At 36.5% G+C, this 18,348-nt stretch overlaps 2 protein-coding genes and 1 long non-coding RNA gene across 3 annotated transcripts in view; 2 read left to right on the top strand and 1 right to left on the bottom strand.

Annotated features, from left to right (window-relative positions):
* Nucleotides 1-18,348, top strand: part of LOC149070698 (uncharacterized) — a 79,256-nt gene that overhangs the window by 50,637 nt on the left and 10,271 nt on the right. The window lies entirely within an intron of this gene.
* Nucleotides 9,457-12,081, bottom strand: LOC149070700 (uncharacterized). The gene is made up of 2 exons (XM_089248586.1): nt 11,814-12,081; nt 9,457-10,337 (listed from the first exon to the last, which is right to left on the bottom strand). Exons 1-2 carry the CDS (start codon nt 11,973-11,975, stop codon nt 10,119-10,121), a joined length of 381 nt encoding a protein of 126 aa, XP_089104712.1. The 5' UTR covers nt 11,976-12,081; the 3' UTR covers nt 9,457-10,118.
* Nucleotides 15,602-17,626, top strand: LOC149070699 (uncharacterized). Its single transcript, XM_089248570.1, has 2 exons — nt 15,602-15,874; nt 17,351-17,626. Exons 1-2 carry the CDS (start codon nt 15,713-15,715, stop codon nt 17,567-17,569), a joined length of 381 nt encoding a protein of 126 aa, XP_089104696.1. The 5' UTR covers nt 15,602-15,712; the 3' UTR covers nt 17,570-17,626.

Below are 18,348 nucleotides of genomic sequence, written 5' to 3'. Positions count from 1 at the left end.
CTCCCCCTCTCTTCCCTCCTCTCGTACCTTTACCCCCCCCCCCTCCGTTCTAACCAATGGGAAGTTTTCTCTTTTTTTTGTTTCGTCAGACTCGCCTCGATGGGTTTCTTTACCCGCGCGGTTTTTTCCCCTTTTTTTCTTGTTTTCGAGGCGTTCTCGTAATCAAAGCCGCTCTTTATCGGATGCGGGCAGCGGAGCTGGGGGTAGGGGGTGCTGCACGCACCCTGGGGTGTGTGTGTGAGCTCCCACTGAATCGATTCGGGAACCAAAGAAGCCCACGTGAAGATGAAGACGAGCACCAACAAGTTCCGAACACTTCCGACGCCCCCTGCAGGGCCGGAACTTGGAGGAGGGGGGCAACTGCCCTGGACGGAAAAATTCAGATGACGGCAGTTTTAGATGGGAACAAAGAACACCCTATAAAAAATTATTGGATTTAATGGGGGGGGGGGACGCCCAAAAACATTTACACTTCTTTTGCATAATAATAACCCTTTCAAGAAGGGCTTCCCCCAAGGAAAAATCTGCAACGGGGGGGGGGGGGGGGACCTCGAAAAGGCACTCTACGGCCCTGCGCCCCTGGTTTACAGAGTATCTGCAGAAGCTACAGCGTCTGGGGAACATCGCAGAAGCGCAACTTAAAAGAGCATCTACACCTAGAGAACATCTGTTAATGCTTCAGAGTCTGGGGAGAACTGCGAAAGTCCTATGTCAAAGGAGCATCTACAGAAGTGTCTACGTTTGAAGGGCATCTACAGAAGTGTCTACGTTTGAAGGGCATCTACAGAAGTGTCTACGTCTAGAGAGCATCTACAGAAGCATCTACGTCTAGAGAGCATCAGCAGAAGCCTCAGCGTCTGTCAACACACAAGCTCGACATCAAAGAACCATCTACAGAAGCTTCTTAGTCTGGGACACTTGCAGAAGATAAACGTAAAAAGCGAATCTGCATGAGCGTCTTCGTCTGGGGAACATTGCTGAAGCTCAACGTCAAAGAGCGCTCAACATCATACAGGCGCTTCTATTTCTAGACAACGTTTCAGAAGCTTCACCATCTGGGCAACATTGCAGAAGCTCAACGTCAAAAAAGCATCTACAGGAAGCGTCTACGTATAAAGTAGTGGTGTCGGAGCCGGGGATACTGAGGGTACTCCAGCACTCACGATAATTTTTGGCATGGGTCTGAGCACCCACTAAATTGATTCAGAAACCAAAATTTCCTAAGATTCAGAAAATGATAAAAAAAAAATAGAGGCCCCTCCCTCCTCCGGTGTTACCCAAAGTGGGCAATATCGCCCCTGGTGGACGATGGAATGGTCCGGGGGGAGGGATAGAAGCTACGGACTTAACATAGGATCCAATGGGTTCACATGAGTTGGGAGCGATGAGGGGAAAAAAATTTCTGATGATGGGGGCGATGGATCAGGGCCGTCTTAAGAACACCATGGGCCCCCGGGCCAAATGGTTTTTCTGAGGACCTACCAGGTAAATTACAGAAAATTCCAACCAAATCTCATTTTTGTGAGGCCTCTCTTCTCTCGAGGCCCCCGGGCCGTGCCCAGGTAGGCCCATGCGTTAAGACGGCGCCGTGTTCTAACCAATAGGAACTTTGTTTTCTTTTTCTGTTTGGTCAGACTCGCCTCGATAGGTTTCTTTACCGAGCGGTTTTCTCTTTTTTTTTTTCAACGGATCCACTCAAAAGGCCTGTGGCACATTAACAGATCATACAAGTGACAGGCCGCACATTTTCAGATTATTTGAATGGCCCGCGGTACACACAGAACCAAACATGATCCTTACTCTGTCCTTTGCGAGATATAAGCGGGTATTCACAAGAGTAGACCATGCTGGAAAAGAAATTAGTCACCCGGGCCGGGCCTCTCACGAGCTCCAATCCCACCCAGGGAGCCCCCACCCAGCCACGTCAGTAGCAGCCATCCCTCCCTGGGTCCACCTACAGAGCCCCGAACCGCCACGGAAGCGTCGGCACCGCCCCTTCCCGAACCAATGACACAAAAAGTCAACGGGACCCAGACCCCACTATCAGTCTGGAAAACGCACATTAACAGATCATTTAAGTGAACTGTAAATGTGCCGCGGGGTCACTTTAGTGTTCTGCGGATTGCCGCGGGTCACTTAAGGAATCTATAAATGGGCCGCGGGCCACTTGAGTGATCTGTGAGTGTGCTGCGGGCCACTTGAGTAATTTGTGAACGTGCCTCGGGACACTAAAGTGAGCAGCGAATATGTCACGGGACACTCAAGTGATATGGAACTCATGCTCCCCCCCACCGATCCTGCAACAACGCCCCTAGGACCTAGGCTGTGATCTTTGGCATGCCCCCAGGCCAAATTTTCATGGGGGGGGGCCTATATAATGACTTTATAGTAAACAAAAAAAAAAAATTATAAGGATTTTTTCGGTCTCGAGCCCTATCAGCCCCACACTTGTGGAGGCCGCGGTGGAACTGCATAGCGGGCCATTAAAGTGATCTGAAATTATGCTGCGCGATTAATTTTTACAAAATTAGGTTTCAGATTCCAGGTCTCATCAGATGAATTCGAGGGCCACATTTGGTCCTCTAGGCTAGTACAGTAACCATGGCCCCCCACATCCTGGACCTCTATACAGTCGAATCCCGATATAACGAACTCCAAGAGACCGGTGAAATCACTTCGTTCAAACGAAAAGTTTCGTTATAAAGGAATTCCAGGTCTTTGCATTGTTCCTATGCAAACTTATCTGGGGGAGTAGGAAAAGTGTTCGTTAAAATAAGATTTTCGCTATAACGGCATTCGTTAAAACGGGATTCAACTGTAGTTAACTTTTAGACTTGAAAAAAAAAAATTACGAGAATCTCGTCCCGGGCCCCAGGGCTTGAGCCCCATCAGCCCCCCCCCATCCCCATGAAAATGGTGGAGGGGCCATGGAGTGAGCCCTGCTTTCTTGGGACTCGAATCGGCCTCCTCATCCTACGCAAACGAACACATCCATTGGAATTCCAAGAATGTCTCCGTAATGGACGCGCCCTTTATATGCATTTAGTGAAGGGAAAAAAAACTACCTCGACGTAGTAGAACTGTTACTTAGAAAACCTGCCTTGCCCTACAATACACATTTTCAGATGAGTACTGCATATTTTCATTCGAGTATGTCAAGAGGTCTTCAACTTTTCAGACATGCGGGGCCGAATTGATACTTCCCACGGAGCCCGCGGGCCTACTTGCTGGAGTAGTTATGATAGTAAAAAGAGAGAATCTATATACAGAGATTTTTAAAGGATTTCTCTCATCTATGAAAGACATAATTACGGATTAGGTAATTATTCAGAATCTATGAAAGATATCATTTCATTAAAAAATAATTCAGAATTAATGGAGGAAATGATTGCAGATTGAACAAAAACTCGAAATTAATGAATTATTTCATTAATTTCGAGAATAAACAACGAATGAAAGACATAATTTGAGACTTGATAAAAAATAATCCTCTTTGAAATAAATTCAGAATCACTGAAAGAAATAATTTTGGGTTGAATAAAAATTTCAAAATCAATGAAAGAAAGGATTTTGGGTCAAATGAAAATTCTGAAATAATTAAATTAATGATTTTGGGTCAAATTAAATTCAGAATCAATGAAAGAAAGACCCTTTCTTCAAATAAAAATTCAGAATCAACGAAAGAAAAAACTTTGGTCAAATGAAAATTCAGAAATAGTTAAAGTAATGATTTTGGGTCAAATGAAAATTCAGAATCAATGAAAGAAAGAACTTTGGGTCAAATAAAAATTCAAAATAGGTGAAAGAAAGAATTTTGGGTCAAATGAAAATTCAGAAATAATTAAATTAATGATTTTGGGTCAAATTAATTTCAGAATCAATGAAAGAAAGACCCTTTCCTCAAATAAAAATTCAGAATCAACGAAAGAAATAACTTTGGTGAAATAAAAATTCAGAATAGATGAAAGAAAGAATTTTGGGTCAAATGAAAATTCAGAAATAGTTAAATTAATGATTTTGGGTCAAATTAAATTCAGAAATAATTAAATTAATGATTTTGGGTCAAATGAAAATTCAGAATCAATGAAAGAAAGAACTTTGGGTCAAATAAAAATTCAAAATAGGTGAAAGAAAGAATTTTGGGTCAAATGAAAATTCAGAAATAATTAAATTAATGATTTTGGGTCAAATTAAATTCAGAATCAATGAAAGAAAGACCCTTTCTTCAAATAAAAATTCAGAATCAACGAAAGAAATAACTTTGGTCAAATAAAAATTCAGAGTAGATGAAAGAAAGAATTTTGGGTCAAATTAAATTCAGAATCAATGAAAGAAAGACCTTTTCGTGAAATAAAAATTCAGAATTAATGAAAGAATTTTTCGTCAAATAAAAAATTCAGAAATGATGAAAAAAATAATTTTGGGTTGAATAAAAATTTCAGGATCAATGAAGGGAAGAATTTTTGGACGAACAGAGCTAATGAAAGAGTTTTGGGGTCAACTAACAATTCAGAAACTCAAAGTAATGAACTTGGGTAGAATTACAATTCAGCATTAATTAAAACATAATTTTGGGTCAAGTATAAATTCAAAAATTAACGAAAGAAATGGTCTTATATGGAATAAAAATTCAAAAATTAAATTTAAAAAAATTTTTTTTTCGAAAAATAAAAATTCATAACTAATGGAAGAAAGTTTTTTTGGGTCAAATAAAAATTCAGAATCAATGAATAGAAAGAATTTGGGTTAAATGAATATTCAGAAAAATTATTAAATAATAATTTTAGGACAAATAAAAATTCATAAATAGTAAAAGAAAGAATTTCGGGTCAAATAAAAAATTCAAAAATAATTAAATTAATGGGTTTGGGTAAAATTAAAATTGAGAATGGATTTAAAAGTAATTTTGGGTCAAGTAAAAATTCAGAAATAACGAAAGAAAGGATTTCGGGTCAAATGGAAATTCAAAATTGAACAAAAAATAATTTTGGGACAAATAAAAATTCGGAATTAATGAAAGTAATTTTTTTTTTCATAAAAATTCATAATTACTGCAAGAAACAATTTTGGGGTGAATGAAAATTTTAGAATTAATGACAGAAACGAATGTTGGGTCAAATAAAAATTTATAACTAAATAAGGAAAGAATTTTTGGTCTAATAGAAATTCTCAGAATTAATTAAAAAAATAATTTCTGGGTCAAATAAAAATTTAAAAATAATGAAAGAAAAACTTTTGGGTCAGATAAAAATTCGGAATTAATGAAAAAAAAAAAAATAATTTCAGAATCAATTGAAAGAATGAATTTTTGGTCGAATAAAAATTCAAACATTCAATAAAATTTCATAAATTAATGAAAACAAGAATATTTTGGGATCAATAAAAATTCAAAATTAATGAAAGAAATAATTTTGGACTTAATAAAAATTTCAGAATTAATGAAAAAATAATAATAATATTGGGTCAAATAAATTTTCAGAATCAACGAAAGTCTCTTAAAGAAAATATGAGAATTAATGAAAACCTGCAATTGATGAATGACAAGGTTCACAATTAATGAAATTATATTAATGGGGAAGAAATCATTTTAATGAAATAAAAATTCAGATGAAATATGAGGAAAAACTAACGGATAATTTCAGAACTAACGAAAGCTTCCAATGGTTTCGGGACTCCTTTTAGTGGGGGGGGGGGGAAAGGGCAGTAGGCCAGGGGCCACCCTTTAAGATGCTACAAGAGCCGAGGAAAGATGCTCCAGAACGTTCTAGGCAAACATCTGCAAGAAATCCTCGAAGTTCACCTCACACCTCGTATATCCAACAGCAACGTCTAAATAATTCCCAAGTTGGCGGGCAACGAGTCCCGTATATACGTAAGTGTTTTTACAGACCTTTGCAGTTTTGACCCCCCCCCCCCCCGGATCATTCACAACATGCACGGGGTGCACAAAACTGACAAAAGAAATACGATTTCTCCGCGATATTTTCTTCTTTTATTATCTCTCTGCACTAAGAAAAGCGTGAAAACATGGCGGCCGAAAAAGGCTACATAAATACACATTTTGAGGGGGAGCTTGCCATCAAAACAAACGGTTTGGTCGGGGGGGGGGGGTTGTCTCAACAGCATCATGGTGTGAGGGGGCATGGGCATGGCTCTCATAAGAGCGGGGCTGACAGGGTTCCAGCCACAGGACACAATACTCATCATTTTTTCCTTTTTCATGCTATAAATTAATAAATGATGGGGCCCTGTGAAAAGTCTGACTGAGGGCCCGGGCTAGGGGGCCCCCCTGCTCCAGGATGTGGGGGCCATGGGCATGGCTGAAAGGATCTCCTTAGCGCTCTACCACCTTATGGATTTCAATATTTTCGAAAATTTTGGTCGATGAGGATTGGCTCCGCGACCGGGACGGTTTGTTCTTCGAAATTAGTGAGGACCAGTGGAGCAAGCGCATTTATAGCAAGGGCTGTAAGTGTATTTCGTACGGGGAAGTCCTTGCGAATCTAAGAGTCGTTACCCGGAGCTCAAGAATAGCTGGCTTTTGAATGGATTTATACGACCCATCTGCGAAACAACCCAGTAAATGAAGTTTGGGTCGTGACTCTCAAAAGCTCAAGAGCAGCGAACTTGATTCACGAGGGCTTCCGAGATGGGTCGTAGAAATCCACTGAGACGGCCTCTTGAGCTTTACCTTGTACACACGGTATATAATATGTCCTGTCATGTATCGTCTTCAATCTATCTTAAATAAAACAGCCTGGAGAACTTTGGGGCAGGGCCGCCGTGGGTGTGGCTGGGGGCGCATATGGCCTAGGAGAGAAATTCGGAGGAAAGGGAGACTTTCAGGAACAACGGGGGTTGGAGAACATCAGGAGGCTGCTGGGGTGTACAAGGGGTTACAGTGGGTTGCCGAGGGTCGGAGGATCGAGACGGGCACCCATGGGAGAAGATCCCGTAGGGGGTCCGCCCCGGCCATCCGACCCTCCCCAGCAAGACTCAACCCAGTCGGGTAAAGGGCTTATATTGTATCTGTTGGGTTCACCTTTATTGGTGGGTGAACTTCAATTCCCTTTTTTTTTTTTCACAATAATAAAACTTTTCACATAATCAACATCACAATCACACGTATCTGCCACTTTGCATGATCTTTATTTGATCACTCAATAACGCAAATGGTCTCCATCATTTTACAAACTACACGCCTCACATTCACGTCTGCACATAGGCAGCTCCCGAGACCCACTGATCGTCCAAGGTCTCTCTTCTGTCCTCCTTTGTCCCTCAAAGGCAGGTGTCCCGATGTTTCGGCGATTCCATTTTAAAGAACAAGGAGGGTTCTCTTCGCTTCAACTTCTGCCATTCGTGTCTTTAGGAAGCACATCTCACACGCCCCCACCAAGAGAGAAACTTGCCTAGCAGAGGCTGGTTTTCTCTTAAAAACACAATAAGCATGAGTTTCTAATAAATCTTTCCCTCTCTTTACAAAAATTCACACATGGAATTCAGACTTACATACATGTTCAAAAAAAAAACAAGAATTAAAATTTAAGCCAAAATACGTTCTGCAATAGAGATGACCATATATGCATAAATATACATATCCATGTATTGTATACATACACAACAATATTCACATATATGAAATATATATATTCTGTTTCCTGTCTGTTTGAATGTTCCGGGTACAATACTATGATTAACTCACGTGTACGAAATGTACATAGCAATATTAAAAAATATAAGTAGGGGAAAAATGGGGTTTTCAGGACAATAGGCACTCCCCACTTGCTCCCCACCAGGACAATAGGCACTCCCCACTTGCTCCCCACCAGGACAATAGGCAATCCCCACCTTACGAGGGGATGTATTCCGCAGCCCTCCGCTAGATGGCGCTCACACGCGATAAGGGATGCCTCGATAAGAGGGATGACGCTTTACTGTTTTTTTTCCCTAAATTAAATTGTTTTATTGGGGGTCGTTCACAAAATAAAATTTTTTATGCCACGCCAGGGATCTTTCCTAAATTACATTTTTATTGGGAGTCATTATTAAATTAGAATTTTTTTATGTCTGGTTGTTCTTGAATTAAATTTTTTTGTCACACAACACTCCATCTTTCTTAAATTAAACTTTTTTATGTCAGTTTTCCAGTCAATAACGTCACCCTGTGTATACCGAAGCTAACAAGAAAGAGAGGGCTATGGCACTCGAAAGTCACGTGATCAACTGGGTTATACTTTTTCTCCCAATCATCCTAGAAAGTTAAAGCTAATGACGAAAATTAAAGTTTCCAACATCATTAAATTATCGCATGACGTCACATTAGGGATCGTTCTTAAATTATCGTTTTCTCTAACTTACTTTTTTTTTTTTCAAACAGGTTTGATGAGGGCTTAAATTATTTTTTAAAATAAAAAAATTATCGTGTTTAGCAAATACGATACCAAAGAACCTTTCCCAAATTAAATTTATTTTATGTCACATTTTCTGAGGAAGTTATTCTAAAAGGCATCGTCATTAGATTGTCGTTTGGAATTTTCTTTTCTATGCCAAGTGATGAGATTCTGTTCAAAGAGGGGTCATTCCTAAATCATAGTTTATATATATTTTTTTTCCTATCCCCATATTCAAATCTGACGTGATGCGATTTTCCACAAGCTCGTTTATAAATCAGCTAGTAAAAATGCATGTATAACAAGTTCTTAAGGAACAATTTATTTGAATATAGCACCACTTTATTTTCGTATACGTCCTTCCAAAATGATCGTTTTCCCTAATACACTCCGTAATGGGATTTTTTTTTCAAAGAGGGGTTGTATCGCTCGTAAAACTTTTTTTGTGAAATTTGTCACAACTCTGACGTCACATCCAATCAATTTCACATGCCCATGATTTCAGTTTTTCACAAGGCTCGTTCTTGAATTATCGTTTACACGTCATTAAATTATCGTTCGGGTAAACTTTTCATGCTCTGACATGTTTTTACAATCCTGTAACTTTTCTTGAAATATGAGTTCTTTTACCTAACTGAGAGAATTTTCCGAGCTGTAAAATAAAAGAGCTACCGCGCAAATGAATTACAAAGTCTTTTCTACAAATCAAGTTTTCATTTATTCAATATTTTAAATAATTTTCTTCAATCATGCATTTCAAATTTTCGTAATTAATCAAGCAATTTTCCGCGACGTTATGATTTTCCTACTGGAATTTTAGCGATGTCATGAAAATCAAGACATGATCGTAATAGATGCAATATGTTATGTTATCATGCAACTGTAGGCATTCGTGCCCAGCTGATAACCCATGGCGCATCCATGACGACTAAATATTTTTCCCCGCGAAATCATATCTTTTTTTTTTTTAACTTCCGACTATAGCATCGATAATGTAGAACTCGTGTTCATCACTTCAGATTGGTGTGTGTGTGTGTGTGTTTTTTCGCTAGCTTCTGTTATTTTTTTCAATGACATTCTCTCTAATGTTCTGGTTACAATAAAATAGTTTATGTTGGAAAAACTATAAATTGCGAAGGAAGGAGGAAAAGCTCCAATGCAATTCTTCCATCTACCGAGATATCACACTTAGTACGAGAAGAGGTTAAATAAATGTCGAACTAGCATAAAAAACTCTTGATCAGTATAGTTCATTCTTAATAGTCAACCAGCAGGCAGACTTTCTAGCTTTCATACAAAATAGTAATTTTTTACAGCATGCATTTGTTAATCTTAAAGAAACCCCCGCGACGTTTTAGTGGTCTCACAGTCAAATAGTGTGATAAGACAAAATATTTTATCCGAATTTATATGATTTCATGAAGTAACAAAACATTAAAGGTAATCTTTCAACGAAGAGTCGAGAATCACTTACCGAGGTGGATGCTCATTCATCGTTTATTGAGACTGCAAAAAAAAAAGTTAGCTTACATCGTTTAATACTAACTTCAACCTTTTACCTGCAAACTTGCGCATTTGTGAACATCGGGGAAAAAATAACAGCGATGAAGAAGATGCTATAGAAACAATAAAATCAAAAATGTAGTAATACCACAAGAGGCTATGAAATACTTTTAACATATATTTATTTTTATTGATTATTCTAGATAATTTCTTTGAATCGTATCATTTTCCACACAACTCAACATCATCATCACCATGATTCATTAGTGGATCTCCATTTGGATTTGCCCGCAAGTTTCCATCCGCAAGAAGTTCTGGGTACAACTGTGAATCTGATAATATCGGGGAAGTCGCCTCTGATGGTAAACTTGAGATGTCGATTAAAAGGACTTCATTGGCTGATTCACGATTACACACCCAATCTCGAACCCGTTGTTGAGTCTAAAAAATGAAACATTTGGGGAAAAAACCATTTAATTTAAAAAAAAATAGTTTAAGTATTAAATAATTTAAAGAATAATTTTGCTCTTTTCGAGTTTTCATACAAAAGATTTCAATTTTAGTGATGAGGATTATATAGACAACCGAAGAAAAGAACTTTTATTTATTTTTTGTTCCCCTATGAGATCACAAAACAGTTTATGAAACTATGACGGTGAAACTGAATAAATCATGCCGATCAAAAGGCGTGTTGCACTTCGATAGTATGTTTAAAATGTTGATACTAATAGGAAAACAAAAAAATATTTTTTAGCATCGATTTTTATTTTTCTATTCAGCATAAAAATAGTTTAAACAAAATTAAGTGTCAGGAATATTATGTTTATTACAACTGACTACGTTCGAGAAACTTTTAAAAATAGAGCAGTCTATACAAAACGTATGATTTTAATCATAATTCACAGATATTTTTGAGCTATTACGCATTATTTCCTCGAAATTAGCTTATTTTTATACTTTCGCTGAACATTGTATACTGAAAAACATTGTATACTGAAAAACATTGTATACTATAAACATTGTATACTATAAACATTGTATATAGTCATTTTTATACACTACGTGGCTATACTAGTTGTCAATGCAATGAATATGCTAAATATTTTCTGAAATAAGTTAGTTTTTATGAAACAATACATGAACTTTGACAGAAAAGAATTTCAATATTTTATATTTAAACAGTTGTTAAATGCAACTGAACATACAGCCAGTTCATTGCACAGTTAGTATCATCTGAAACCACGACTAAAAATTTCATTAAAATATCGAACACACTTTTGAGGAAATGAGTTTTGCGCGCAGTGTAGTTACGAAAAACACGAATCTTCATGAAATACGTTTAAAAATTAGTTGAGATCTATACTCCGATTGAATTGACGCAACTAGAATTCTTTTTTCAACACTTCACCTGTATAAGAATAAAATAGTTACGTATTTCTATGAAAAAGAAAAGAATCGTCAATTTCCATGAAATTCGTCATTTGAAGATAGTCTGCAACCTTAAGTTCAGATCGAGAAACGCTCATAACGTTATATATATATCGATCGCTAATAAATGAGAGATGCACATCACACACGGTTCTTATTTTTACCTTTAAAAACAAAAACGATCCAAACTCTCTTGGATAATTTTAACCGCTTGATGGGTGTACATCATTCTTCACGCATATTTAAAATGCAGGTTTAACACTCCAATAAAGCCGAAACCACTGATATTTTTTTTTATACTCTTCTAAATTTTTAAATTTTCATGGCAAGAAAGGACTGAATTTTTTATAATCAGAGACTAATTCAACCTCAAGAGTCACAACAGGCGAAATGACCAAGACAGTCAAAATTAACAGGAAAACAATATAAAATAATTGTTTGATTTCACAATAAGAATCAATAAAACAGAATAAATTGAAAACTACTTACATCAATTTTCCTTTTTTTTTTCGTTGATGAATTTCCCTCCTCGGGAGACCTTTTCATAGATGACTGGGCATTCCCTTCCAAGGCATCACACATCTCATGTAAGGATTCTATGCTCATTTCAAACTGAGCGAAGTCATTGAGTAAATCACACTCTTGCTGCATATTGTAAAAAAAACCTAGAAAAATTCAGCTGAAATGTGAAGAAAATGTCGCTGTCACAGTGAGGTGAGTATCCCGACGTGCTCTTGGTATTTAAACTCTCTTATCAGTCAATGACGCATCATGTCAAGTAACGCGGGTAAAAGAATGAATACGGAAAGCCGTGACGGGGATTACAACATAATTTCAATTAGCAACTTCTTATCAAAAATATACTTCGAATCAATTTCACTCTGTCTTTTGAAAATATCACTATCTTCTAAATCCGTAATTGAAATAATTCAACCTCTCATAAGAAAGTCGCAACCAGACATGAAAAAAAGTTCTTTCGACTACATTCTTGAATTGCCATATGAAATAGTTGCATATCACCCGACACATGCGAGAACACTATGTATCGATCACATATTCAGAGACCCTCGCGAAGAATGGTAATGAAAATTTTAACAACTTTGAAGCTCCACGTGAAGAAAATCCCTCTTACTTGCGTCACTCAGATCACTGTATAGACTTTTTTTTTCTTCACATCTCTGTCTCTACACTCCACAAGCCAATATAGCGCATTTTTTTTAAATTAATTATTTTTTTTTCTGTTTGAAACTATAAAAAAATTTAAAAAAATGGTTAAACTCTTTCCCAGATCTAGTTCTTACATTTTAACCACTCCCAAAACGCTAAAACTTTAGCTAAAGCACAATGGCTCAGCTGCTTTGGGTGACACGAAACATTCATCAGGGAATCTAATAGTATATAGGATCGAAGACCGAAGTTTTCGCTTTTTCTTCGCCCTTCACGAAAATCGTGTGATAATTTTCATCTATCCGGGTTAACGTCTGCTACAACCATCTCGTACGGGTTAAAATCCAAATACCACACAAGGTTGTGATGTTTCCACGCACCCATGAAACCTGGGAGAATTCTCCATCACTTAAAACGTGAACACTAAATGGCGCTTTATAAATGCTATGATATGTCTCATCTGTTTCCAAGTTAAAGAAACTTAATTCCTTAATAATAAATTCTCGCGAACTCAACCTATAACCCTAGTCATCTAACACGCATGTCATAGCAAACAGGAAGAAATTTACTTACTCATAGAGTGTAGCGACAGAGATGGGAAATCTAAGTGCACTAGCTGGAATCAAACGAAAGAAATGAGGTGATTACAGTTTATCAGACACCAGTTCAAATAAACTTAGATTAGACCAAGTTGAGGATTTCAGCTCGTATAGAATTATGCTAAAATATCAAAGTTCAACTAAATTTGGGGGGGGGGGTGATGTGTTACGCCGCTATTGCAGCCGCAGCTAACATGGCAACCTAAATGGCTCAGAATAGAGGCACTAGTGTTAGTCAGCCACTTGAGTGTTTGCCCATCCTTACGCCTCTTCTTTGATTCATATACCAATGTGTGTGATAATCAAGTGAAACCAACAGCTCCATAATATGCAACCCATGTTCATGAAGTGAGGGGTGCTAAACCGCGAGATACTTTTAAATAGTCAAAAGTGGGTGATAAGAGGATCGAATAATAAGAGTGAGTTGTTATCTTGAAGGTACTCATGCAATCCCTAGATTTTCCAACACACATGATGTGTAGTATGTACAGAGACACATACATAAGCTCATTGCGAACAACCGAGAGTACGTTATGAATTAAGCTACAAGTTACTTTAGGGAGGACAAGGCTGATGTGCCATAAAAAAAAAAAAAAAAAAAAAAAAGAAGTGTCTCCCTTCACACCAATTCTTTACACACTTTATTGTCTTCGCCTCATATACAAGCTAGCAAAACATACATGCAAACATTCATGCATGAATTTTAACATTTAACAAAAACATTTAACACGTAATGCATTGCATGAATTTTAATGAATTCATTTGAATTCAACTATTACGTTGAATGTTTTTGTTAAATGTTAAAATTCATGCATGAATGTTTGCATGTATGTTTTGCTAGCTTGTATATGAGGCGAAGACAATAAAGTGTGTAAAGAATTGGTGTGAAGGGAGACACTTCTTTTTTTTTTTTTTTTTTTTTTTTATGGCACATCAGCCTTGTCCTCCCTAAAGTAACTTGTAGCTTAATTCATAACGTACTCTCGGTTGTTCGCAATGAGCTTATGTATGTGTCTCTGTACATACTACACATCATGTGTGTTGGAAAATCTAGGGATTGCATGAGTACCTTCAAGATAACAACTCACTCTTATTATTCGATCCTCTTATCACCCACTTTTGACTATTTAAAAGTATCTCGCGGTTTAGCACCCCTCACTTCATGAACATGGGTTGCATATTATGGAGCTGTTGGTTTCACTTGATTATCACACACATTGGTATATGAATCAAAGAAGAGGCGTAAGGATGGGCAAACACTCAAGTGGCTGACTAACACTAGTGCCTCTATTCTGAGCCATTTAGGTTGCCATGTTAGCTGCGGCTGCAATAGCGGCGTAACACATCACCCCCCCCCCCAAATTTAGTTGAACTTTGATATTTTAGCATAATTCTATACGAGCTGAAATCCTCAACTTGGTCTAATCTAAGTTTATTTGAACTGGTGTCTGATAAACTGTAATCACCTCATTTCTTTCGTTTGATTCCAGCTAGTGCACTTAGATTTCCCATCTCTGTCGCTACACTCTATGAGTAAGTAAATTTCTTCCTGTTTGCTATGACATGCGTGTTAGATGACTAGGGTTATAGGTTGAGTTCGCGAGAATTTATTATTAAGGAATTAAGTTTCTTTAACTTGGAAACAGATGAGACATATCATAGCATTTATAAAGCGCCATTTAGTGTTCACGTTTTAAGTGATGGAGAATTCTCCCAGGTTTCATGGGTGCGTGGAAACATCACAACCTTGTGTGGTATTTGGATTTTAACCCGTACGAGATGGTTGTAGCAGACGTTAACCCGGATAGATGAAAATTATCACACGATTTTCGTGAAGGGCGAAGAAAAAGCGAAAACTTCGGTCTTCGATCCTATATACTATTAGATTCCCTGATGAATGTTTCGTGTCACCCAAAGCAGCTGAGCCATTGTGCTTTAGCTAAAGTTTTAGCGTTTTGGGAGTGGTTAAAATGTAAGAACTAGATCTGGGAAAGAGTTTAACCATTTTTTTAAATTTTTTTATAGTTTCAAACAGAAAAAAAAATAATTAATTTAAAAAAAATGCGCTATATTGGCTTGTGGAGTGTAGAGACAGAGATGTGAAGAAAAAAAAAGTCTATACAGTGATCTGAGTGACGCAAGTAAGAGGGATTTTCTTCACGTGGAGCTTCAAAGTTGTTAAAATTTTCATTACCATTCTTCGCGAGGGTCTCTGAATATGTGATCGATACATAGTGTTCTCGCATGTGTCGGGTGATATGCAACTATTTCATATGGCAATTCAAGAATGGAGTCGAAAGAACTTTTTTTCATGTCTGGTTGCGACTTTCTTATGAGAGGTTGAATTATTTCAATTACGGATTTAGAAGATAGTGATATTTTCAAAAGACAGAGTGAAATTGATTCGAAGTATATTTTTGATAAGAAGTTGCTAATTGAAATTATGTTGTAATCCCCGTCACGGCTTTCCGTATTCATTCTTTTACCCGCGTTACTTGACATGATGCGTCATTGACTGATAAGAGAGTTTAAATACCAAGAGCACGTCGGGATACTCACCTCACTGTGACAGCGACATTTTCTTCACATTTCAGCTGAATTTTTCTAGGTTTTTTTTACAATATGCAGCAAGAGTGTGATTTACTCAATGACTTCGCTCAGTTTGAAATGAGCATAGAATCCTTACATGAGATGTGTGATGCCTTGGAAGGGAATGCCCAGTCATCTATGAAAAGGTCTCCCGAGGAGGGAAATTCATCAACGAAAAAAAAAAGGAAAATTGATGTAAGTAGTTTTCAATTTATTCTGTTTTATTGATTCTTATTGTGAAATCAAACAATTATTTTATATTGTTTTCCTGTTAATTTTGACTGTCTTGGTCATTTCGCCTGTTGTGACTCTTGAGGTTGAATTAGTCTCTGATTATAAAAAATTCAGTCCTTTCTTGCCATGAAAATTTAAAAATTTAGAAGAGTATAAAAAAAAATATCAGTGGTTTCGGCTTTATTGGAGTGTTAAACCTGCATTTTAAATATGCGTGAAGAATGATGTACACCCATCAAGCGGTTAAAATTATCCAAGAGAGTTTGGATCGTTTTTGTTTTTAAAGGTAAAAATAAGAACCGTGTGTGATGTGCATCTCTCATTTATTAGCGATCGATATATATATAACGTTATGAGCGTTTCTCGATCTGAACTTAAGGTTGCAGACTATCTTCAAATGACGAATTTCATGGAAATTGACGATTCTTTTCTTTTTCATAGAAATACGTAACTATTTTATTCTTATACAGGTGAAGTGTTGAAAAAAGAATTCTAGTTGCGTCAATTCAATCGGAGTATAGATCTCAACTAATTTTTAAACGTATTTCATGAAGATTCGTGTTTTTCGTAACTACACTGCGCGCAAAACTCATTTCCTCAAAAGTGTGTTCGATATTTTAATGAAATTTTTAGTCGTGGTTTCAGATGATACTAACTGTGCAATGAACTGGCTGTATGTTCAGTTGCATTTAACAACTGTTTAAATATAAAATATTGAAATTCTTTTCTGTCAAAGTTCATGTATTGTTTCATAAAAACTAACTTATTTCAGAAAATATTTAGCATATTCATTGCATTGACAACTAGTATAGCCACGTAGTGTATAAAAATGACTATATACAATGTTTATAGTATACAATGTTTATAGTATACAATGTTTTTCAGTATACAATGTTTTTCAGTATACAATGTTCAGCGAAAGTATAAAAATAAGCTAATTTCGAGGAAATAATGCGTAATAGCTCAAAAATATCTGTGAATTATGATTAAAATCATACGTTTTGTATAGACTGCTCTATTTTTAAAAGTTTCTCGAACGTAGTCAGTTGTAATAAACATAATATTCCTGACACTTAATTTTGTTTAAACTATTTTTATGCTGAATAGAAAAATAAAAATCGATGCTAAAAAATATTTTTTTGTTTTCCTATTAGTATCAACATTTTAAACATACTATCGAAGTGCAACACGCCTTTTGATCGGCATGATTTATTCAGTTTCACCGTCATAGTTTCATAAACTGTTTTGTGATCTCATAGGGGAACAAAAAATAAATAAAAGTTCTTTTCTTCGGTTGTCTATATAATCCTCATCACTAAAATTGAAATCTTTTGTATGAAAACTCGAAAAGAGCAAAATTATTCTTTAAATTATTTAATACTTAAACTATTTTTTTTTAAATTAAATGGTTTTTTCCCCAAATGTTTCATTTTTTAGACTCAACAACGGGTTCGAGATTGGGTGTGTAATCGTGAATCAGCCAATGAAGTCCTTTTAATCGACATCTCAAGTTTACCATCAGAGGCGACTTCCCCGATATTATCAGATTCACAGTTGTACCCAGAACTTCTTGCGGATGGAAACTTGCGGGCAAATCCAAATGGAGATCCACTAATGAATCATGGTGATGATGATGTTGAGTTGTGTGGAAAATGATACGATTCAAAGAAATTATCTAGAATAATCAATAAAAATAAATATATGTTAAAAGTATTTCATAGCCTCTTGTGGTATTACTACATTTTTGATTTTATTGTTTCTATAGCATCTTCTTCATCGCTGTTATTTTTTCCCCGATGTTCACAAATGCGCAAGTTTGCAGGTAAAAGGTTGAAGTTAGTATTAAACGATGTAAGCTAACTTTTTTTTTTGCAGTCTCAATAAACGATGAATGAGCATCCACCTCGGTAAGTGATTCTCGACTCTTCGTTGAAAGATTACCTTTAATGTTTTGTTACTTCATGAAATCATATAAATTCGGATAAAATATTTTGTCTTATCACACTATTTGACTGTGAGACCACTAAAACGTCGCGGGGGTTTCTTTAAGATTAACAAATGCATGCTGTAAAAAATTACTATTTTGTATGAAAGCTAGAAAGTCTGCCTGCTGGTTGACTATTAAGAATGAACTATACTGATCAAGAGTTTTTTATGCTAGTTCGACATTTATTTAACCTCTTCTCGTACTAAGTGTGATATCTCGGTAGATGGAAGAATTGCATTGGAGCTTTTCCTCCTTCCTTCGCAATTTATAGTTTTTCCAACATAAACTATTTTATTGTAACCAGAACATTAGAGAGAATGTCATTGAAAAAAATAACAGAAGCTAGCGAAAAAACACACACACACACACACCAATCTGAAGTGATGAACACGAGTTCTACATTATCGATGCTATAGTCGGAAGTTAAAAAAAAAAAAGATATGATTTC

Source organism: Pholcus phalangioides, unplaced genomic scaffold (genome assembly GCF_987345545.1).
Source record: "Pholcus phalangioides strain wild (caught in Gottingen) unplaced genomic scaffold, Ppha-v1.0 ptg000020l_1, whole genome shotgun sequence".
Taxonomy (NCBI): Eukaryota; Metazoa; Arthropoda; class Arachnida; order Araneae; family Pholcidae; genus Pholcus; species Pholcus phalangioides.
Note: the sequence above shows the minus strand (reverse complement) of the source record. Positions and strands in the feature narration are given on the sequence as shown.